General features: G+C 34.5%; 1 protein-coding gene across 1 annotated transcript in view; it reads right to left on the bottom strand.

The window, feature by feature from the left end:
- Positions 1–17,618, bottom strand: part of LOC126810911 (receptor-type tyrosine-protein phosphatase eta) — a 33,458-nt gene extending 15,840 nt beyond the window's left edge. Inside the window, exons 1-16 of the mRNA XM_050536270.1 lie at positions 17,499–17,618; positions 13,713–14,388; positions 12,870–13,133; positions 11,696–11,953; positions 11,260–11,544; positions 9,078–9,338; positions 8,667–8,855; positions 7,408–7,494; positions 6,506–6,691; positions 5,297–5,383; positions 4,388–4,573; positions 3,966–4,052; positions 3,262–3,464; positions 2,212–2,362; positions 1,892–2,053; positions 279–398 (exon numbers count right to left, since the gene is read on the bottom strand). Of these exons, the coding sequence (XP_050392227.1) occupies positions 279–398; positions 1,892–2,053; positions 2,212–2,362; positions 3,262–3,464; positions 3,966–4,052; positions 4,388–4,573; positions 5,297–5,383; positions 6,506–6,691; positions 7,408–7,494; positions 8,667–8,855; positions 9,078–9,338; positions 11,260–11,544; positions 11,696–11,953; positions 12,870–13,133; positions 13,713–14,388; positions 17,499–17,546 (3,250 nt within the window). The 5' untranslated portion in view covers positions 17,547–17,618. The remainder of the gene's footprint in view (positions 1–278; positions 399–1,891; positions 2,054–2,211; positions 2,363–3,261; positions 3,465–3,965; positions 4,053–4,387; positions 4,574–5,296; positions 5,384–6,505; positions 6,692–7,407; positions 7,495–8,666; positions 8,856–9,077; positions 9,339–11,259; positions 11,545–11,695; positions 11,954–12,869; positions 13,134–13,712; positions 14,389–17,498) is intronic.

Below are 17,618 nucleotides of genomic sequence, written 5' to 3'. Positions count from 1 at the left end.
TGAGAAATAGTTAATGAGTACTATGATATATAAACAATTATTGTTCAATTATTAAAACAAGTTTATTGATTTACCTTCTGAATTAAATATATTGTAACAAATAAAACAACAAATTTACTGAGATATTTCGATTTCACGCTTATTCACTTCAATCAAAATAAAAATCCTAAGATATTAACTTATTTCACTATAGACATTATGAGATTTAACAGACCCCAAATACCCCTGGAAGCATTTTTTTTATTTAAAATTTTTGTTTTAAATAATTTAATACATACTATCCTCTTTCGTCGTAGTATTCAAAGGTTCGGTTTTGCTATACCCAGCCTGGTTGGTAGCATTGACAATAAACCTGTATGACCTGTATGCATCTAAACCATCAATGAGACATTCAGTAACTGGAATTAGATATAATATAGGTGAGGTTGCAATTGGTATCTATTGGACATACCAGTAGGTCTTCTCAGAAATGGACATATTGGACATGTATTGAGATACCAATAACATTTTCAGCTACATGCTATACATGTATTTTGAAAAGTTACCACATTATCATAAGAGCCATAGTATGTTAAAGTTGCCACAGTATCACTACATTTATATGTAATTGTTGTCAAAGTTATCACAACAACAACATATGTATATGTAAAATCTGTCAAAGTTATAACAACCACATGTATATGTAGAGGATAAGAAATTTTTACAGGGTCTGTCATAATTACATCCTGCGAAATCCAATGATAACAAGCATACAGCACCAATGTAAAAAATAAAAAGATCAGAGGCTGTCGCAGTCCCAGAACCTTAATCCGATGGATTATGCCATCTGGAACCTTCTCTCGAAAAAGATTTGTGAAAGGAAACATGAAACACTTTACAGAAAATGAACTTAAGGGCTATTTGCCCGAAAATTCTCTTTGTCACCCGAATTATATAGTATTCAAACTGTAAACCACAAGTAATTTCCTTTTACAATTAAAATCTATGATATATAATCTCATATTCTGATGTTTGTGACCGAAAAACGGAAATACAAATTTAATACGCCATAGCGCCGCTGTCCAGGCAAAATTTCACTCATAGCACCCTCTATGGTGTATACTCATCTTCACTAGCCCAGCCGCAGCAGAAAGGCAAAACATTTTATTTCCTTTTTGCATATTGACCAGTTGTTTTTGTAACCTAGGGTGGGTGTGATGTGATTTTTCTGTCCGGCAAAACGATTTTTAACATTCTTTATCAAAACTTGTACTATTTTAATACTATCTGAGTGATAGACCTACAATCAAACATCCATATTGTACCATCTGTAGAAAGAGAGATAATGTCCACTCGCCATAAACTAGGTCATTTCGGGACTAACATATAGTTCAATTTTATTTCAATAATTTGTTTGCTGCACCCAGGGTCTGTAGCAGTAGGAGGAAACCGGAGGACCAGGAGAAAACCCACGAGGTTGGACAGGTGACCCTACTCCTTGTCATGTACAACGGGGAAATCGAAACCACACCAGTTGACTCAATGACAGACCTTATGATACAGGGAGCATACGCTAACCATTCGGACATCCCCCCCCCCTGTACCACCTGTGGAATAGAAAGTTAATGATATAGGTACAATTAGTTTTGAATTATTCCATTTGAAATATTGTACTCCGTTTTTTTTTTCTCGGACACCCGATATTTGAGAAACTTAACATGATATGTTTGAAAGAGATGGTTAACTACGCCATCAACTATACATATTTGGAGGTTATTTTTTCAGGATGTATCAAATATAATTGTTTTAAATAAACTGAATAGCAGTATATAAGTTATTGACTTGCAAAGCTGTTGGAATTGGAACTGATTTGTGATAAAATGTAAGTTTATTGGGTTTATTGGTTTTGTACCTTTATATCCACAGTCGTTAGTTGTAATATCGTTAGACACCAGATCTGTTACAATAACTGTGTACCTTGTATTTCCTCTGTATTCATCTGGTTTACTCCATTTTACTGTAAAACTTGTTGATGTTACATCGATTACCTGGACATCTTCTACACTATGCGGAACTAATGTAAAAGTATAATATATAATACAGTATAAAGACAGTTAATACAATACTACATAAAATATTTATAACTGTGCATGTAACTTCTGATAATGTATGATATTATTAATTAGATACCAGAAATAAAGATATTTACCCAAACAAAAAATATAAACATACCATCTTCACTTGTTTCAAATACGGCTTCTTTTGTTTCACTATATCCAGATAATGCATAGGCTTGAACTACTATAGTATAGTTTGTGTATGGCTTGAGGTCAGTAAACAATATGTTGAATGTTTCTTGATTTCGAAAGAAATTTCTTTGATCCTATAGAAAAATACAGTATTTTTATTATGCTTAAAGTAAAAGTTTCAGCCTGTGTTAGTAAATTTATTTACCTCTGTGATTTCTCACTCAAAATATGCTTATTAGCATTATATGAGTGTGTCATTTGGTACAAGGTAAATGGCTACCGAAAGAGCTACAAGCCAAGTTGATCCTCCCCTGCCCCACCCACCTTTTGCGGAATTTTGTTAGGTTAGCTATATTATGAAGTACACAAATGAATGAGTAGTGAGTGGTATAAATAAATTAAGTATCAAGTAACAATAATACAAACAGAATATAGTTCACATAAACTGTTTTTCTTATATGCTGTTTTTAAAAGAAATTATTGATGATTATAAACTTTCTTTCCATCAAAAACATTGTTATCTAGAATTGGATATTGAAAGTTTGGGAAATGAAATGGTGTTTAACGTCCTACTGTTCTTCTTCGATCTTTGCTAATGAAGATGGACATATGCCATACAGTGTGCTATGAGGGAAATTTAGCCCAAACAACCGTACTACGTCCTACTCTTATTTCGAATTCCAACTGCCAAGTGTCAAAGGATCTTTTACGTGTACACCAATGTGTACACAGGACCGCGGTCTTTTCGTACCATCCGAATGACCAGACAGCTGTCCTTGTAAGGCCCTCCGTTCTGCATCACGGACAACGGGGAACCACGCTGGAAAATCGGATGAACTCTCTCGGCCAATGCAGGGATTGAACATCCGACCTCCAGGCTAACGAGCCAGCATCTTACCCACTTAGCCACCGTGACACCAAGAAAGTTTGGGGTTGTGATGCCTACTCAAGCAATAGTCAACACAAACACTACTGGATCATTATTCACAATGTTGGATAGAAGACCAATTAATGATATGTCAAATGTTTTTACCGGTACACTCTTCTTGTCTGTATTACATGTTGATTGACAATCAACACATTCCAGGTGTCTTGTAAATTCACGTTTTTGATCATCATCGACAGATATGCTGTATTTATTGATGATTCCATTTGATATGTTCGGCCGTCTCCAACTGATATTTAAAGAACTAGATGTTACATCCAAGGCTTGCAGTTCTCTTACAGGGCTTGGTTCTGGCAAAATAAAATCAAAAAGGATGTATATAACACGACTCATTTTGAGTAACAAATGAAATAAAATGGGTTTTAATGTCCTTCCTTTTTGCACCGACTGGGCAAATGAAGATGGGCAAACATACATGTAATGCAGAATGCAATGAGAGAAAGTTTGCCCAGACAACAGCATTTCTGTCTAGTCTTCAACATATTCTAACTTAGCTGTCTTAAGTGCACACCAATGTGTACGTTAACGACTAGACGCTCCTCCTTACCAGTCCCTAAATCCTGCACCACTAACAAGGGGAAACAATACTGGAAAATGCCCATGCCCATGGTTAGTGTGCCAGCACGTTACTACTGTGTCATCCTGCGTTATCCTGCTTGTAGTCACATTATGCTTAGCAACCTGCAATCTATTAATGCGAGTAAAACACCCTTGACAAGCAAAGATATTTTGTCATTCTCTGTTCAAGCCACTCAGAATTCAGGAAATGCTAATAAACAGCTGAAAATTACCTTCACTTTGAATAGTAATAGTTTCATAACTTAGTTCCCCAGGTCCAGCACCATTTATAGGTATAACACTTACATTATAGCAATTCCCTATAAATACAAATCAAACATTTCTTACTAATACTATGTATCTTACCATATAATTTGGATTCTGTATTGATCTAAGCATGTTAATTATGTATAATACTACTATATAATAATGGATTCTAAATTGATTTAGCTATGTTAATTATTAATAATCTTACCATATAATAACTATAGCTTAATTTATCTTAGATACTTTCTATTTTGATTTAAGAATATGGCAGAAAAATAAAGTTTTACCACATAAAACATGTGTTTAATTTTAATCAATTTCAATATCAAATCATATTTCATTGATATGTTTTACCATGCAATACCTGACATTTATTTTATATTCTTACCATATGATACTTCATATTCTATCCAATGATTCATAGTTATATTGGTTATAGTGGTATTACTGTCCAGATTAACAAGTATAATATTATAAGATGTTATATTTCCATTAGGTCTTTCTGGTGCACTCCATTTCACCCATAGTTTTGTGTCATTAAGTGTCAACTTTAAATTAGTAACACTACTGGATACTGAAATTATAAAACTAAAGTCATCTCACAGGATGGCAAGTGATTTGTGTCTTATATATATATTAATGAATTGTGTGTGCTATAGTATATTTATATTCTGAGTGAAATATAATTAAGATAAATTGTCAAATAATTTATAAGGGTGAAATATAGTACCAAGTGCTAGTTTAGTCATGGTTGTTAGTTTATTGAGATTTAGCACTTACAGACTGAAATAAAATAAGAACTGAAATGAAATGGACTTTAACTGTTTAACATCCTATAATTTTCTGCACCAACTGGGCTAATGAAGACGGACATACCCGACACAGTGGGCTATGGGGGAAATTTTACCCAGACAGCAGCACTATGGCCTATTCTTATTTTTTTATTTGCACGCCAATGTGTACACGGGACTCATTTTATTGCCCATCCAAAGGATTAGTACAGATAAGAAACAGCAAACTGCATAATAATGAAAAATGAAACTTTAAGACAGATCAAACATTCCTGATTAATATACCAACCATGGAGCAATAAAAAGATCGCATTTATATTTGATCCAACACGATGTTTCAGTTTTAAAATTATGGCAATGGAGGGTGTGGAGGCAAGACAGGGTATGCTTACACTTGGTACTAATTCCATTATAGAATTATGTGTCAACTTGTCTTTTGGACTTTGTATTTTTACTAGAGGTTATAGAATTGATTATGCTTGATTTTTCTTTTTACTGCCACTTACTTCCTTCGGGAATAGTTATTCCTTCTTCAGTTGCCTCCCCCAAACCAGCACCATTTACAGGAACTACTGTAACCTTATATTGTGATCCTGCCAATAATCAAATATTACCATGTTATAAATCGGAATGGTATGAATAGTCCAGGATTTTATTCACTAAATCTTTGAAACATAACAATTGACAAAATCGAGATAACAAGCATCTGTGGATAATTTTATGAGAAAATTCCCTACAAATGCACAAAACCGAAATGTCAGAGAACCATGAAATAAATATCGGGTATGTCCACCCTGAGCTCTTACACATGCCTGAAGTCGCCTTGGCATGGACTGGCACAGATGTTTCACTACACGCTGTGGGATTGTTTGCCTGTGCCAACTCTGCAACAGTTCATGGTGCCATCTTCCAAGTTCACCCCAAAGGTGTTCGATCGGGTTCATGTCGGGAGACATAGGGGTCAATCCATAACACGGACATGATGATTGTTCAAAAAGTCTCTTGTCAACATGGCAGTGTGGGGTTGGGCGTTGTCATGCTGGAAAACCATCTGTCCACGGATGGCATGTTGGGCCAACAATGGAAGCAACACCGGAAGTAGGATGTCGTCAACATAATGTTCAGCATTGAGATTGCCTTGGACCACCACCAACTGGGACCGGAAGTTGACGTTGATAGCGGCCCAAACCATGATGCCACCTCCCCCGAAACATTCCCTTTGCACAGATGCTGTAGTCGGATGTGGCGATCTTGAGCAGCGTTGTTACAGGTTGCCTCCAGGTCGGGGTCGATCAGCAACTCTTCAAGTGGCGTGGAAGCGTTGTCTGAGGCGAGCAATGGTCGATGGTTGGACATTATAGTGTCTGGCAACGGCTACCTGTGAAGCCCCCTGATCCAGCACGTGGCATTTTTCCGAAGTGATGAATGTTGAAATTTTGATTTGTATTTAAAGAGCCAGAGTGCGTGGAATGCATGTGCAACACGTGTGACATGGGACTGCTTAAAATCGTGAAAAAAGACAAGTGCTGTGTTTGCACGAACAAAGTTCATTACCGAGAACTGATATTGGGTTCAAACCCAGAACTCCACAAAGAGAGACCCATCACAAGTTTCACCTATGTGCCATAAGATAGGAAAGCCCAAGAAAATGTTTACCACAAATATTTCATGAATTAGGCATTGCGTTTTTAATGGCTTTGAATGTATATTCTTACCATATGATACTTCATATTCTATCCAATAATTTGTAGTTATACGGATTATAGTGGTATTACTGTCCAGATTAACAAGTATAATATTATAAGATGTTATATTTCCATTAGGTCTTTCTGGTGCACTCCATTTCACCCATAGTTTTGTGTCATTAAGTGTCAACTTTAAATTAGCAACACTACTGGATACTGAAATTATAAAACTAAAGTCATCTCACAGGATGGCAAGTGATTTGTGTCTTATATATATATTAATGAATTGTGTGTGCTATAGTATATTTATATTCTGAGTGAAATATAATTAAGATAAATTGTTAAATAATTTATAAGGGTGAAATATAGTACCAAGTGCTGGTTTAGTCATGGGTGTTAGTTTATTGAGATTTAGCACTTACGGACTGAAATAAAATAAGATCTGAAATGAAATGGACTTTAACATCCTATAATTTTCTGCACCGACTGGGCTAATGAAGACAGACATACCCGACACAGTGGTCTATGAGGGAAATTTTACCCAGATAGCAGCACTATGGCCTACTCTTATCTTTTTATTTGCACGCCAATGTGTACATGGGACTCATTTTATTGCCCATCCAAAGGATTAGTACAGATAAGAAACAGCAAACTGCATAATAATGAAAAATGAAACATTAAGACAGATCAAACATTCCTGATTAATATACCAACCATGGAGCAATAAAAATATCGCATTTATATTTGATCCAACATGATGTTTCAGTTTTAAAATTATGGCAATGGAGGGTGGGGAGAGCAAGACAGGGTATGCTTACACTTGGTACTAATTCCATTATAGAATTATGTGTCAACTTGTCTTTTGGACTTTGTATTTTTACTAGAGGTTATAGAATTGATTATGCTTGATTTTTCTTTTTACTGCCACTTACTTCCTTCGGGAATAGTTATTCCTTCTTCAGTTGCCTCCCCCAAACCAGCACCATTTACAGGAACTACTCTAATCTTATATTGTGATCCTGCCAATATTCAAATATTACCATGTTATAAATCGGAATGACATGAATAATTCAGGATTTTATTCACTAAATCTTTGAAACAAAACTACTCTAGTTATTTATTTATTTATTGTCCTGGATATGAGATAATGTAATGTTAATCAGTTAGAATAGTATTTAAAATAAATTGTATCATCAGATTTAGTTTGTTATTTCGATATGCCGTTCTCAACTATTTTATTTTGTTACCTATTTAGAATCGTAACATATTTAACAATTAACACTTTAGTCATTTTCCAATCTGATTAAAACACAAATCCTATTTCATTTCGTTTTTTTTTTTTATAGTTCAAAATTTAGTTTTACTTGTCTTTACTACACTAGGTAGTGTAGGCCATCGAAAGCATAAAAAACGAAACGAAATATAGATCTGTATTTTAATTATTTTCAAAAAAGAAATTTGGAATTCTAGTTAAGAGTCTGAAATGAATTTGATATAAATCATATGCCTGTTACTCATAATATCAAGCCTTAACTAACACATATAGTTTAGAATTTTCAAACATCAATCCAGGAAGAATGTGCATTGGTGTAATTTTCATTCTTCTGATGTAGTTAGGAACAAAAAAAAATATCCTGATATGGTGTAAAATTGGATTTGTAGTTTTTTATTCACGAAATTTCATTGTTATCGAAATGATGAAATACACTGCTTATCTTAGTTTATATAGATACATCTTAACATATTTTGATACATAAAGTTGTGTTATTTGATGCTATTTATTATAAATTGTTAACTACCAGTTTTTATACCTTACCATCTAATAAAGTATATTCTACTGTCGTAGATGTAGTTAGTTATTTATAATCATACCATATAATACAGTTTATTGGATAATCGATTTTCTTAAAATATAATACATGGCATTCAAGTTTATTTGCATACTGCATGCAGCGATCCATCTATGTCATACTCCGAGAATAGATGAGGCGGAGCTAGCTGTAGACCGGCAGACTAAGTTTGGGATAGTTATATATTTGAGGTACGTAGTTTAGTTAAACCTCATTTACAATCTTATAATTACCATATTCCATATAATATAGATGTTCAAGTATGTTTGATGTATCGTATATAATATGCTATATTGAAATATTTATAATGTAGTTAATAAGTTATCTATTGATAATCTTACCATAAACAACTGTGTAATCGAATATAATATCAGTTTGAGTTTTGTTGACTATGGTATCTTTACTGTCTAGATCAACAAGTGTAATGGTATATGATGTTATATTTCCATTAGGTGTTTCAGGTGGTGTCCAAGTAACAGATAAATTTGTACCATCTGAAGTCAGTGTAAGGTTTTGAACACCACTTGATTCTGAAACAATATTTTTATTCACTAATTAATGGAAACTGAAGGGTCACAGATTACATAGTGACAGCTCAAATAACTTATAATGGAAATAACTGAGGAAAAATGTTGTACTCATTTATTAATGTAAAAAGTACTAGGGTAGTTAGAAAATGAGGAATTGTATCATATGTTTTAGTTTAACATTAATCATCTGTTATGAATGAATAAATGAAATTAAATACTCACTGCCATCCAATGTTGTAAAAGAAGTCGTGTTAGTTGTATTACAACCATTAAACTCTGTTTGTACAGTTAAAGTATAATCTGTAGCGGGCTGTAATCCTGTAATCTCTTGTACACTGGTGGTACTACTGGTGGTACTACTGTTATCAACAGTCCCTATATGTCTTATGTAGGTAACATTATCCACGTTCAACAAATTACTACATTCAACTATTAAACTGCTTTCTGTTATATTCTTGATACTTATAGAACATTCCAGTGGATCTGCAATAAAAAAAGTTGATCAAATCTAACACACTGCATGATGAGAGAGGGATCGAAATGTTAACACTTTCACCAATAACAGGCATTATAACCAAAGGCGAACGTGTTGTTTCACTCAGCATATAATGTGCCAGTAGACGTAGAATCTCCCCTATAAATCGAAGTGGCATTAGACCTTGTAGTTGTCTGCGACATCACCTCGGTGGAAGCGAACGTTAAATAAAGATATTCCACACACCAGAGGCGTAGCCGTGAAATATATATTGGGGGGGGGGGGGGGTCCGCAAATAAAATAATAATAGACCTATCGTACTATGTAATTTTTGGGGGGTCCAAGTTTATTCAGACACCCCCCCCCCCCGAAAAACAATTGGGGGGGGGGGGGCGGACCCATGCCATACACAGATTTTATAGAAAGAGTAGTAAGGTCCGTGGAGTAACCAACTCTGTTTCATATACAACACCCATAACCAGACTAATGGATCTCAACATTAGAAGCTGAAATTAGTACGTTTTTAAAACATTAAATAGCAAAATAATATGATGGTTTTAAAAAGAAAAAGAAATGGTAATGTTGGTTGACTGCACCACCCCGATTTTAACAGAGCCTTAGAAATAAAAGTCTGTGTACGTATGAAATTTAAGCGCCAAAATATAGAGGAATGGTCTAATAATTTCAGCTCAAAATATTGAGTCGTTTGCATGGGCGTGACCGTCAAACCCGCTTGTCCGGACACATAACCCTTGTAGAATTTCGGGTCAATACTTCCGTTGGGTGACCCGATAATCTATTGCCGTTCCTTTAGAGGTTTATATAGTGCATGGCCCACGTGCATTACTTGATAACGAAGGCTAAAACGTTATTTGTTTTGTTTGGTTTTTTTTTAAAAAAAAGTCTGGTTATATAGACACCGAATAATACAGCTTGGGACACCGGTCGCCATTTCTAGATGAAGACTGACGGGATTAAATTGTTTGAAAACGTACCACGTATTACATATTGAGTTAGTTGCTTGGCCTAAAAGTAAAGGATTTTATGGGCTTTTATCACAAAATCAAGCAGTTTTTCTCCAAATTATAATCGACATTGACCCTTTAATTAACAACATACAGTTTTGACCGATAAACACTGCTACAATTCAAAGCTTTGTTAATCCTGGCTTGTAAAAGAAATATCTTTTATAATTTATCCATACATTGAGATTGCATTAAGATCAGTAGATGTGTTAAGATTCATTATAAGGTCTACACATCATAGTCTATTATGGTTTTCAAGGAGTTCAAAGATTATCGATAATTAGGTTATTTTAATCTATATATATATTTGTGACTGTCGTTTGTCTGTCTGTCTGTCTGTCTGTCTGTTCGGGGTTGGCGGCTACACTAGGTCTGCCCCGAGTCTGAAATTTGGGGTATAGGGGTAGCTCGGACCGGGGAATAACATAGGCCAGGTGGAGTTAGTCTACCACTTCCGGTTTCGGAGTTATGACCCCCGGGCGAAGCCAGTCTGTTCGGGGTTGGCGGCTACACTAGGTCTGCCCCGAGTCTGAAATTTGGGGTATAGGGGTAGCTCGGACCGGGGAGTAACATAGGCCAGGTGGCGTTAGTCTACCACTTCCGGTTTCGGAGTTATGACCCCCGAGCGAAGCCGGTCTGTTCGGGGTTGGCGGCTACACTAGGTCTGCCCCGAGTCTAAAATTTGGCGTATAGGGGTAGCTCGGACCGGGGAGTAACATAGGCCAGGTGGCTTTAGTCTACCACTTGCGGTTTCGGAGTTATGACCCCCGAGCGAAGCCGGGTATCCTGCTAGTATTAGATAAAATGATATTTTCCATTTATTTTCTTGTGCCTTGTTAATAGTGTTTTATTTATGAATTACATAAGAAAAACAATAAAAAGTGATAATTGATATTTTACTTGCCTGTCTGAATTGTATTTGGCCATCCATGTGTACTTGTAATAGTATTACTGATCGTCTGTATTTGGATTTGGTAATCTTGACATGGTTTCAGTTGACAAAAAGTCTTGTTAAATGTTTCTTGGTTATTAGTTCTATCTACAGATATGGTATACGTAGGATTGTTATTTAAAGACAATGAATAGCCATCTCTATAACCAAATCCAGAGGACCAGGATACTTGAATACATGTTATATTACTTACTCTAAGGCTTATATTCTGTGGTGGGTCAGGTTTCTTGGTAAATTCTGTATTGAAAAGAGCATAAATAAAAACAATTATTTCAAATTAGTTATACTAGTTGATTGAATCAATTTTGAAATGGAAAATTTAATCAAGTAAAATAAAATTATTTTTAAAAAATTAATTTAGATAATCAAGAACCTAAAATGTACTTACCAAAACTTAATGGCCCACTTTTCATTATCTGTTTTCTTCCTTTGTAAAATCTAACAGCAGTGACATTAACATTGAAGTGATCTCCTGGCAAAGCTAAAGTTGAATTTAAGACATAGGTCGTTGATTCAGTCGTAGTGTTGATGTTAAATTTAGTCGACTTGATCTGGATCTCATATTCATCTGTTTTACCAATTCCTTCTTGCCAGTTTAACTTGTTATTTTCTGGTATATATTCCAAGTTCTTGGATGATGGCGGATCTATGTAAGCAATACAAAAATTATTTAATTTAAAGTTGCAATTTCATATTTTTAAGTTATATTTTTAAAATTTATTAAAATAAAGCCTTAAAATAGATGGTATCTATAAACAGTCCTACCTTGTTAAAGAACAATCCTATTAATCCTATAATTCACTATTGCCAGTTGAGAAATTGGCAAAAATATCATTTTCATCTTCAAATTCCAACGTTTGAAGATAACTACTCCATGGAGGAGAATAGAAAACAAGGGAGGTAATTGGGAGGTAATTGTGTTATTATTTCCGGTGTAAATGAGTTTTAAGTGTGAGAATGATACCTATGATCGTATAATAGTGAGTTGACAACCTATTGAGCAAAAGACATAGAAATAATTATGTTTTGACTTTCTTAGAAAATATGAAATTGTAACTTTAACAATTTTCCCAATATTGACATCGTGTTACTAATGTTGAAATCGTGTTACTAATGTTGAAATCGTGTTACTAATGTTGACTTGATGTTACTAATTTTGACTTGATGTAACTTATATTGACTTGATGTTACTAATTATTAACATCGTGTTAATAATATTGCCCCCATGTTAATAATATTGACAGCATTGTTATATACATTGACATCACATACTAGTACTGTGATTATGTTAAAGTTCCCAATATTGATTTTCTGTTAAATGCCAGCACAATTCTATTACAAATATTTACATAATACTATTATTAATGGCCTATTTTGTTTTGAACCTATAAATGTTAATCCTTTTTAGCGTGGTAAATGTTACAAGTTACAAGTAACCTATACATCTCATATTTAGGATATATCAAATAAATATTTATAGGTTACATGTATGGCCGGCATATACAGACGAAACAACATCCTTGTTGTGTATTTATTTTAATTACTCTATGATATTCACTCACTTGTTAAAATTGCGTCTTTTTCTTCGAATAAATCATTTTCTCCTCTGACTCCTACTAATTTCACTCTCATTTTTTTGCCCTGTCTTACACCCTTTCCACACACGGTTGTATTATATGTATCACCTTTGTGGCTTGTAACATTCTTTACTACCCCAGATATATTTACACGAAAATAATCAACATTATTGACCAGTTTCCATTTTAAACAAAAACAAGAGTCGTTGATGAAGCTACCCGTTATGTTTTTAATTGCTGGTTGTAAATCTGAAAGAGATGTCAATTTAACAAAACTATTGATGCTGTTATTTGAGATAGAAGAGTTTGTGACATATTTCTGTTTCCTATAGATCTTCGTAACCTACCAAGCAAAATGAGCCAAATAAATTCTAGTTCTCTGAGCCTTTCTTAAAATCCCTCAAACACGAAAAAAATTATTGCAAGTTTATACAGAATTGACAAATAAATTGATGAGGACAATAAAATGATAATTTTGTAGTAAACAATGTTAACCGCAAGAAGCATCTTATCCCTGAGAAGACAAATATATCAACCCTCCTCTGTATCCGCCCTAGATAAGAAACCTTATCTCCCACCCCTCTGTCGCGGTGTATCTTTTCTTCTTTTTTTTGCCTAGCTGTGTTGGATTTGAAGATACCATTACATTATGTTACGGCAGTGGTATACTGGCCATTCTTTTTACTCGTTACATGCAAAAAGTTTCTTACAAATTATTATTTTCATTGTTTTCTGAATCCTTATATGCTCAAATAAATACATATAGATAACGAAACAAACACGGGTAAATTAATATTAAATCCAGTTTGTACTGTCTTTAAAACCTACCCTTTTTGTTAAAACTACCAACGGGGGTCGATGGTGTTGAACTCAAACTACTGGACGGTGTCGATGAGGACGCTAAAAGGGTATTAGAGATGAATGCATTTTCAGAAGTCAATATTCGATTTCTGGTAACTTCTCCGTCTATTGTAGAATATGTCTTTGATGGGCTGGTTGGGCTGGTATCAATCAAGTCAGATTGCTGGAGATCCTCTGAGGTTGAAGTATCGAGTGTAGATGTCGGAGAATTGGTAATCCTACTTGCTGATGTGGGCAACAGTGCACCACGGTTCGTTGATGTTTGGGGTGTTCTGAAGTGTTCTTCTAATGTATCTTCATATGTCGTTGATGGACTGGTTGGTTTGGTATCAATCAAGTCAGATTGCTGAAGATCCTCTGAGATTGAAGTATCGAGTGTAGATGTCGTAGAATTGGTAATCCTACTTGCTGATGTGGGTAACAGAGCACCAAGGTTCGTTGATGTTTGGGGTGTTCTGAAGTGTTCTTCTATTATATCTTCATCAATGTAAGGTGTATGTGTTGAATAAACAGTGTTGGAAGAACCAGACCCCGTTTCAGATGTATCTATAACATCATTTCCACTAGACGTTGTCGGTAATTCATTATCTTCATTTAAAATGGTCGTCGGCAGGGCAGTATTTCTCATCCCACTTATTTCATACTGTACATAAAAAAGATCATAAAAGCATCCATATTATGAGATGGTATAACTTTGGTTACTAAGGAATATAAGTCACCTTTAATACATTGACAAAAACAAAATAAATCAGTTTGAAATCTTTTCAAAAATTATTATTTACATCTTTAACTTGCAGAAAGATAGGTTTTCAGGTAACGATGTATTCGCCCACCGAGGGCAAGTCCACAAAAGGTTTCACCAATGTATAGATATTGAGAGCATTTCCGAGGTACTAAAATTGATCAAACTGACATTATTCTCTCCCAGTATTTCTAAGCAATGCATATTTGTTATCAGTTTATGTTTTTTAGGTGAATAAATGGATATTTCGAGGGTATTGTTTTATTGGTTGAATAAATGTGGGAACGTATAAATCATTTAGGACTGAAAACGGAACACACTGCGAGCACAGCAAGGAAACACAATTATCAACATCAGAGATAGACAATCTATGTGTTATTGGTAATCAACAACAAACTACTAGTGCGAAGATGTACAGCAAATAGTATCTGGTTATTGTGGACAATGGCTATGAATATGTCCCCGAAGAAAAATGTATTATACCAAAATCTAAGTCAAATTTGTTTCCATGGAAACACAAAACTTGTTAAATCCGAGAAATTTCTAATTAGTTAAAGGCACGTATACCGTAATAGGTTGATTTGCGCATAAAGCTTCACAAAGATATCTTGGAATGTTTATGAGATATTATGCTAGATTGATGCGTGTTCAAAGTTTTGTAACGATGTCTTGTATGGTTTATGAAATATGTTCCGGAATGAAACTTGTATACCAAAAAACTAAGCCAAATTGATTAAATCCGAGAAAATTTCTAGTTAGCAAAAGGTACAACTACTATCAAATAGGTAGCTGTTTGTTCAAATTTTCTGAAAGATGTCGTGCATGGTTTATAAGATATCATCCGGAATGAAACTCGCATATTCGTATAATTTGTTTCCATGGAAACGCAACAATTATTAAATCCATAGAAACGCAACAATTATTAAATCCATGGAAACGCAACAATTATTAATTCCCAACAAATGCCTAATTAACAGAAGGCACAACTACTATAGAACGTTCATATGTGTTCCAATTTTCATAAAGATATCTTGCATAGTTTATGAGATACTGGTATATTCTGGATTGGAAATTGTATACAAAAAACTAAGTCAGATCTGTTTCCATGAAAATACAAAAATGAATAAAACCGAGAACTTTGTAAATAGCAAAAGGCACTACCACTATAGGCCCTAAAAGGTTGATATCTTGAACGGTACACAAATTCGGAACGGACGTAGTCAATTTCAATATCCCTATCCAATTAACTTCGTTTCGGCCGGGGATTAAAAACATTTCGTCTTCTTGTTTTTTTAATGATGATTGGAAGGCTATTATAGTTTGTTCGGCTGCAGTTTGTCTGCATATGGTTTGGATGAAAGCTTATGAATACTTTAAATTTCCTGTGTGCGATAATTTACGGATTTCTGGCCATGTTCCGACATATTTTGTTAGCATTTCTGACATAGCGAATAGGCAATTGGGAGCTTAAATGTTAATCAGAAACATACGAAAGATATTGATTGTAAGTTAGAATCGGAAAATGAAACAAATAATCGTGAACAATTTAGGAAGAAATATAGGTAGGTGGAAATTGCATTACTTAACCGTATCATTGAACAAAATATGATCAGCTAAAATATGCCAAACCATAGACCGTATATTTTAAAGGAAAGGGAGGTTAAAAACCTTATTTTAAGCAGTGGCCTACATTTGAAATAAAGAGATCTATTTCTAGAGAGAAATGGTTCTTTGTCGATTCATATTGTTAAAAATCAAAGTGTCTATGAATAGAATAGGTCATTTACATAATATTATGACCTCTGATGTGACATACACATGAACCGGTGGGTATTTTAAAAGATATGTATAGCATATGCGTGGTGGGGGCCATCGAAATGAAAGGAAATTTTTAATCTGTATTTTAATCCACCGGCATTTGAAGGGATTAAAATAAAACCTTTTACTACTGCTTGACTATATACTACAATATAGTCAAACAGTAGTAAGAGCTTTTATTTTAATCCCTAATGCCCTTAATTAGATAGTTGTCCACCGCATTTTGGAGAAACCTTGATTAATTGTATAGTTTCATTGTATAAAGGTCCGGGTGATGAAATAATGAAATGGTGTTTAACTTCCTGCTTTCTGCACCAGACTGGGCTAATGAAGATGGGCATACACCATAAAGTGATGAAGGAAATTAATTGCCCGGACAGCGGCGCTATGGCCTACTCTTATTTCGAATTCCAATTGTCAAGGGTTCTTTTACGTGCACGCCAATGTGTAAACCTGACCTAGGATTTTTCCCATCCGAACGACTTGACACCGTTCCCTGTCAGGCCCGCCATCCCGCATCATTGACAAAGAGGACACCGCACCGGAAAAACCTGATAGGCATTCTCGGATCGAACCCGAAACCCAAGCCAACGTCTTATTCGCTGTGCCACTACGGCTCCCTGGGTACTATACATGGTACCTTGACTTTACTGAATGTCGCTTGACTTTACTAAGATGATTAAAACTGATAGGTCATACCATCATAAGCTAAAAAAAAATAACTAAGCTGTGTAATACGACAGGGGGGCCATATTCAAATATTTTCATTGTTCCAAATTTAAAATATCTAATAACGTTATTGGACTATATATTATGCAAATTCTACACCCATTTTCCTAAGTTTTTGAGGGTTATCAGGAGTTTTTAAGAACACACAGAATGGAATGTCAAAATATATTTTTCAGATACTCTCTTTATAATTTTATTTTTGTTCACATATAAACTACCGCATATTTTATCTTAACATCACAATAATTCGTAATGACCTAAGAACAATATTAATTAAAATTCAAATTAATTTTCATCTTCAAATTATTGTCGAATGTGTGTGTATATGCTACCCTGTGTTATATAATATTTGGGTAGACACCCCATATTTACGTTGCAGAGTAAAAAAAAAACATTACCGTACCAAACATTTACATTCTGTGTCCGAAATGTGTGTGATAAGTAATAAAGAAATGGCAACTCACCAAAGATAAAACAATTAAAATACACAAAATCAAATGTTTATAAGTCATCTCTACATAATATAACTACCGCGTTCAATTTTAATATTAACTATAAACTATACATCTACTCTGTCGATTAAC

Source organism: Patella vulgata, chromosome 2 (genome assembly GCF_932274485.2).
Source record: "Patella vulgata chromosome 2, xgPatVulg1.2, whole genome shotgun sequence".
Classification (NCBI taxonomy): Eukaryota; Metazoa; Mollusca; class Gastropoda; family Patellidae; genus Patella; species Patella vulgata.
The sequence above is the reverse complement of the archived record's forward strand: the minus strand, read 5'-3'. Positions and strand labels throughout refer to the sequence as shown.